The sequence below is a fragment of the Stegostoma tigrinum genome, chromosome 30 (genome assembly GCF_030684315.1).
Source record: "Stegostoma tigrinum isolate sSteTig4 chromosome 30, sSteTig4.hap1, whole genome shotgun sequence".
NCBI classification, from domain to species: Eukaryota; Metazoa; Chordata; class Chondrichthyes; order Orectolobiformes; family Stegostomatidae; genus Stegostoma; species Stegostoma tigrinum.
The window spans coordinates 45,474,843-45,482,196 of NC_081383.1; the positions used below are offsets into that span (position 1 = coordinate 45,474,843).

Below are 7,354 nucleotides of genomic sequence, written 5' to 3' on the forward strand. Positions count from 1 at the left end.
ATATATGGGAACACCACCACCTCCAAATCAACTCACCATTCTGACTTGGAAATATACTGCCGTTCCTTCAGCATCGCTGGGTCAAATTCCTGGAATTCCCTCCCTAATAGGATTGTGGGTCAACTCTGAAGGGAGACTGCAGCGATTCAAGAAGTCAGCTCGCTACCACCCTCTCAAAGGCAACTAGAGACAGGCAAGAAATGCTGGCTAGCCAGTGACGCCCACATCCCACAAAATAAAAATGAATAGAAAAAAGAATCTGAACCCTAAGGCAATTTAAGGTCTATGTCTGTTTTGTGGTAAAGGAGACTGGAAACATTCAGCATTTTGACTAAGATCATGGTGCAGAGCTGAAGGTTTACACATTCGTCAGATGTCAGACAAGAGGAGGAACTGAATCTGAGTAATTTTGTTCCAAACAGAAACCAGCATCCAGTTTTGACTTAGTGAGCATTTTCAACAAGTTCCAACAGCCATTATATTTCCAAAACAATACATACACAAGATAGGGTCACTACAGAATGGCAATATAACCTCACATAAAAGATACGCACACCGTAGAACAGGTAACACACAATTGTCAGATTGAAAAGACAGATAGAACAGGACCTGTGAATTATAGATCAGTCAGCTCAGTGACTGGAATGCTACAAGAATCAGACAAAGATCATCAGAAATTAGAAAACAAATTAAATCAAGCATATTCTGAAGACCTAAATCACGACAGAATTCATTGAAAAGTGAACAGAATCTGTAAATATCTTCTATACAAATGTCATGTATTTGGATTTGTGTAGCATGGTCTTCAATACACTATAGCACAGCAGGGAAACAGTTTAGGGCGAGAAATAGAAATCAAATAATAAGGTAAAGTTATTCAAGTTGAAGGATAGTGCTCTTTAAAGGTTCAAGTGTTGGGATCACTGTCAATCATAATTTACATGAATAATCTGGACTGGGGATGAATCTACAAATTACACCAGACTGAAGTTTTGTGGAAGTGGGGAGTATAAAGTCAAATCATAAAGAACAGAAGCAGGCCACTGACCCTCAAGCCTGTTTGGCATTCATTATGAACACGGTTGGACTGATTGTGGTTTATACTTTACTGCCTGCTTCTCACAATCCTCAACTCCCTTCTGATCAAAATTTGTCCAACTCAACCTTGAACATATTTAATGACAACCTCCACTGCTGTCTGGGGAAAGAGAATACCACAGACTAATGACCAGAGAGGTAATTCCTCATCTCCATCTTAACTGGGACACCCATTATTTTTAAAAACTGTGTACCCATAGTATGAGATTTCCCCCATCAGGGGAACAGGGTGAAGATCGTTTCAATAAGATCACCTCTATTTCATCTAAACTCCAATCTGAAAGGCCCAACATGTTCTAAATTTTTCTCACAGACCAAACCCCTTCATTTAGGGATCTACTTAGAGAGCAATCTCTGATGAGCCGATGTATGTCCATTTTTCAGTACAGTAACCAAAATTGTTCACATGTAGTCACATCAATGCCCTATAGTGTTGTAGCATGGCATTCCTACCTTCAAACATCCTGCACCTTGCAATAAAGGCTATCATTTCATTTGCCTTTCCAATTAATTGCTGTGCCTGTCTGGTAACAGTTTGTTTTATGCACAGGGATCCCTCTATAGCACAATGCTTTGTCATCCCCATTTAAATAGCACGATTTTCCTTTTCATTTCCACACTTTTTTAAAAAATTAGCTCAATTAAACAATCTGCATTTCTTTGCAGGCTCCATGCTTCTTCCTCGCATCTTGCTTTCCTACCAACCTTCGTGTTGTCAGCAGGTTTGGCTGTAATACAGTCAGTCTTTTCATCCAAGTAATCAATATAAAACGTAAATAGTTGAGGCTCTGGCACTGATCCCTGGGACACTGCACACTAACTGAAAATGACCCATTTATTCTGATTCTTGGTTTCTTGTTTGTTAACCAAACCTTTATCCATTCTGACATATTACTTCAAATGTCATGAGCTCCAATCTTTGCATGAACTTTTTATGCGGCTCCTTACCAAATGGGCAAAAAAACAAAAATGCATCTACTGATTTCCCCTTTATCCACCTTGTTTGTTGCATCCTCAGAATAACTCAGATGCATTTGTCAAACAAGTTTCATTTCACAAAACAATTTTGATTTTGCCTGATTGATCACGAGTTTCTGAACGTCCTGTGATAAGCTGCAATACTGAACCACTTTGGACCCCTTATCTGGGGAAAGGTGTAATGACATTGGAGGCAGTTCAGAGAAGATTCACTATGCTGATCATGGAGAGACTGTCTCATGAGGAGAAGTTGAATAAGTTAGGCCCATACTTTGATACATTAGATAAGTCACAGACAATCTTATTGAAGCTACAGATTCTTAGGAAACTTCACAGGATAGATGCAGAAAGATTTGTTTCCTTCTGGGGAAGTCTAGGGTCTAGAAGCATAAACTCAGTAAGAGATCATTCATTAAAAACAAAGATGAGGAGGAATTCCTTTTCTCAGAGGATTGTAAATCTGAGGAATTCTTTACAGCAGAGGGCTGTAGAGGCTAGGTCATTAAGTGTTGCCTTCCAATCAGCAAGTGGATCAAAGATGATGGGGAAAAGGCAGGAAAGTGGAGCTATGATCTCTTTGATATGTGGAGCAGATTTGATGGGCTGAAGGGCTTGTTTCAGCTTTTATATCTTATGGTCTTATGTTGTAATACTTACCACCTTTCAGTGTGCAATTGAACAAACAGCAGATGGACAGTGACAGCACTACAGGACGCTTCATGCTTCAGGTTTAAACCTATGCTGGGAGGAAATGAACAGCATTAGTAAACAATTATCCTGGAGGAACTGCAGTAACTGGTAAATAAAAATACAAATAACATCACAATCTTGACAAGTAACATTACCCTTTTTCTAGCATAGATTTATTCCAAAGTGTTAGGTGCACTTTTTGCTCAGATGTGAAGCCCTTGTGTATTTCCAGTGTTTGACGTCTACTTATGATCAGTATGGTTGAATTTGACTGGGACCTCCACCGACAACAGGAACCTCCAGTCTGCTCCACCATTCAATCAGGTCCTGGGTGACTCCATTTACTCACTATAATTCCACATTCCTTAAAAACTCTACATATCAAAAGTTTATCACCTCAATTAAGGAGTGTTAAAACAGGAGTGGGAGACACGATTTAACCCTCAATCACATTCAAGATCATGCCCATCTGTAACAATACCACTTCCTGAACAGTATCAGTTAACAAAAAAAAAAGTTTTAAAAGTAAACATTAAAAAAGCATTAAATTATCTTTAAACCAGAGTCACATTTTTACCATTGCCAGAGGAAGGATAAGCACAAAATCAGGAAATGCTCGAGAATCTCTGCAGCTCTGTAGAGTCAAAGAGTTAAACAGTTTGACCCCAGTGACTCTTCTTCAGAATGCAATCAGCTATCCTGTAGCACAGCGAGGGAATATAGCAGCTCCCCACAACTCCCTCGCCTACACCGACAATCTTGAAAGCACAGACACAGCATGTCAGCTCAATGGTTAGCCGCCTCACAGCGCCAGGGATCTCTTTGGGAACCGCCTAAGTGGAGTTTGCACATTCTCCCGTGTCTCCAGGGGTTTCCTCCCACAGTTCAAAGATGTGCAGGTTAGGAGGTCTTGCCATGCTAAATTGCTCACAGCGTCCAGGGATGCACAGGCTCGGTGGGCTGGCCAAGGGAAATGCAGGCTTACGGGATAGGTTGGTCCTGGGTGGGATGCCTTTCAGAGGGTCAGTGTAGAGTCGATGGGTCGAATGAGTAGGGAGAGAGGGGGAGGGGATAGGTCAGTCCAGGGAAGACGGACAGGTCAAGGGAGGTAGGAGATGGAGGTGCGGCTTGGGGTGGGAGGAAGGGATGGGTGAAAGAAAGAACAGGTTAGGGAGGCAGAGACAGGTTGGACTGGTTGTGTGGTGCAGTGGGGGGAGGGGATGAACTGGGCTGGTTTTGGGATGCGGTGGGAGAAGGGGAGATTTTGAAGCTGGTGAAGTCCACATTTGATACCATTGGGCTGCAAGGTTCCCAATCGGAATATGAGTTGCTGTTCCTGCAACCCTCGGGTGGCATCATTGTGGCACTGCAGGAGGCCCATGATGGACATATCATCTAAAGACTGGGAGGGGGAGTGGAAATGGTTTGTGACTGGGAGGTGCAGTTGTTTATTGCGAACCGAGCGGAGATGTTCTGCAAAGCGGTCCCCAAGGCTCCGCTTGGTTTCCCCAATGTAGAGGAAGCCACACAAGGTACAGTGGATGCAGTATACCACATTAAGCAGAGGTTCACGTGCACATCTGCCAATGTGGAATGTCATCTTGGGGCCTGGGATAGGGGTGAGGGAGGAGGTGTGGGGGCAAGTGTAGCATTTCCTGCGGTTGCAGGGGAAGGTGCCGGGTGTGGTGGGGTTGGAGGGCAGTGTGGAGCGAACAAGGGAGTCACAGAGGGAGTGGTCTCTCCGGAAAGCAGACAGGAGTGGGGATGGAAAAATGTCTTGGGTGGTGGGGTCGGATTGTAGATGGCGGAAGTGTTGGAGGATGATGCGTTGTATCCGGAGGTTGGTGGGGTGGTGTGTGAGAACGAGGGGGATCCTCTTTGGGCGGTTGTGGCGGGGGCGGGGTGTGAGGGATGTGTTGCGGGAAATGCGGTGGAGGGCGTGCTCGTTCACTGTGGGGGGAAAGTTGCGGTCCTTGAAGAACTTGGACATCTAGGATGTGTGGGAGTGGAATGCCTCATCGTGGGAGCAGATGCGGCGGAGGCGGAGGAATTGGGAATAGAGGATGGAATTTACTCCCGCACATCCCAGATGTCCAAGTTCTTCAAGGACCGCAACTTTCACTCCATAGTGATCGAGAACGCCCTTGACCGCGTCTCCCTCATTTCCCGCAACACATCCCTCACACCCCGCCCCCGCCACAACCGCCCAAAGAGGATCCCCCTCGTTCTCACACACCACCCCACCAACCTCTGGATACGACGCATCATCCTCCGACACTTCCGCCATCTACTAGCCGACCCCACCACCCAAGACATTTTTCCATCCCCACCCCTGTCTGCTTTCCGGAGAGACTACTCTCTCCGTGACTCCCTTGTTCGCTCCACACTGCCCTCCAACCCCACCACACCCAGCACCTTCCCCTGCAACCGCAGGAAATGCTACACTTGCCCCCACACCTCCTCCTTCACCCCTATCCCAGGCCCCAAGATGGCATTCCACATTAAGCAGAGGTTCACCTGCACATCTGCCAATGTGGTATACTGCATCCACTGTACCTGGTGTGGCTTCCTCTACATTGGGGAAACCAAGCGGAGGCTTGGGGACCGCTTTGCAGAACATCTCCACTCGGTTCGCAATAAACAACTGCACCTCCCAGTCGCAAACCATTTCCACTCCCCCTCCCATTCTTTAGATGACATGTCCATCATGGGCCTCCTGCAGTGCCACAATGATGCCACCCGAAGGTTGCAGGAACAGCAACTCATATTCCGGTTGGGAACACTGCAGCCCAATGGTATCAATGTGGACTTCACCAGCTTCAAAATCTCCCCTTCCCCCACCGCATCCCAAAACCAGCCCAGTTCGTCCCCTCCCCCCACTGCACCACACAACCAGCCCAGCTCTTCCCCTCCACCCACTGCATCCCACAACCAGTCCAACCTGTCTCTGCCTCCCAAACCTGTTCTTCCTCCCACCCATCCCCTCCTCCCACCCCAAGCCACACCTCCATCTCCTACCTACTAACCTCATCCCACCTCCTTGACCTGTCCGTCTTCCCTGGACTGACCTATCCCCTCCCTACCTTCCCACCTATACTCTCCTCTCCACCTATCTTCTCCTCTACCCATCTTCGGTCCGCCTCCCCCTCTCCTCCTATTTATTCCAGGACTCTCTCCCCATCCCCGTCTCTGATGAAGGGTCTAGGCCCGAAACGTCAGCTTTTGTGCTCCTGAGATGCTGCTTGGCCTGCTGTGTTCATCCAGCCCCACACTTTATTATCTTGGATTCTCCAGCATCTGCAGTTCCCATTATCTCCGATGGGTCGAATGGCCTGTTTCCACACTATGGAGATTCTATGAAGCCGACCTAATACTGATCTTCCTGAGGATTTACAGACACACGACCCCGACACTGATCTTGCTGAGGAATTACCGAACCCACTCCACTGTGTACGGTTCTGAGGAACTCGATCCCGAGACGTTAACTCTGATTTCTCTCCACACTCGCTGCCAGACCGGCTGAGTTTTTACTGCAATGTCTGTCTTTGACACGGTATTCAACCCCGCTTCGCCCAACAGTAACCTCCCCAGGGGCACACAAATCTCCCACCCCAGACATAACATACTTACTGAAGGAGAGACAGGTGAGGAACGAGGCTCAGCGCGCGCTCCCGCTGCTCACTTCCCGCGTCGTGCGCACAGAACCCGCCCCAGGCTCAGTCATGTGACCCATTCCCTTGAATCGCTGGCTTCTTCCTGGAGGGCGAAACCCTCTCTCGCTCACGCGCACTCATGATTAGGGAACAGGTTGCCGGTTGAAATAGGCGTGGTCAGGGCCAAAGGGCGGTGGGCGTGGTCTGGAGCAAAGGGGCGCGGCCCGGTGACGATCCACGGTGGGCGGGGCACGGTCATGATTGGCACTGGGCACGTCCAGACCTTGTGATTGGCAATTGTTGGACGATTGAGAAATAGTAGGAACTGCAGATGCTGGAGAATCTGAGGCAGCAAGGTGTAGAGCTGAATGAACACAGCAGGTCAAGCAGCTTCAGAAGATCCGGAAACCTGACGTTTCGGGCCTAGACCCTTCGGGCCAAAGAGCTTAGGTCCGAAACGTCAGCCTTCCTGCTCCTCTGATGCTGCTTGGCTTGCTATGTTCATCCAGCTCTACAAATTGTTGGATGATTGAGGGGTTTCCATGATAAGTCACTGTTGAAAGTCCAAATCAATATAGCAAGAAATAGCAAAGCAAGATGTGCAGATGCTGGAGTCAGAGACAATACAGTGTGGAGCTGGAGGAACACAGCAGGACAGACAGCATCAGAGGAGCAGGACCCTTCCTGACCCAAAATGTCAGCTTTCCTGCTTCTCTGATGCTGCCTGGCCTGCTGTGTTCCTCCAGTTCCACACTGCATTGTCTCAGATCACAATGCAGTGTTCCTCCTCCCATCTTACAAGCAGAAGCTGAGACAGGAGGATCCTTCACAGAAAATAGTGGAATGTTGGCTTGAGGCAGAGGAACAGCTTCTCCAGGACTGCTTGAAATGGGCAGACTGGAGTGTATTCAAGAACTCAGTGGATAACCGAGGCA

At 47.6% G+C, this 7,354-nt stretch overlaps 1 protein-coding gene across 4 annotated transcripts in view; it reads right to left on the reverse strand.

Annotated features, from left to right (window-relative positions):
• LOC125466065 (cystinosin-like) overlaps positions 1-6,519 on the reverse strand; it is a 71,167-nt gene extending 64,648 nt beyond the window's left edge. The window contains exons 1-2 of one of the 4 annotated variants that reach the window (XM_048560192.2): positions 6,397-6,519; positions 2,734-2,817 (exon numbers count right to left, since the gene is read on the reverse strand). In XM_048560192.2, the coding sequence (XP_048416149.2) occupies positions 2,734-2,797 (64 nt within the window). In that variant the 5' untranslated portion in view covers positions 2,798-2,817; positions 6,397-6,519. Of the gene's footprint in view, positions 1-2,733; positions 2,818-2,921; positions 2,946-6,396 lie in introns of those variants that run through there. The other 3 variants (XM_048560189.2, XM_048560190.2, XM_048560191.2) reach the window with 3 other exon arrangements.
• Positions 6,520-7,354: the final 835 nt, after the last annotated feature.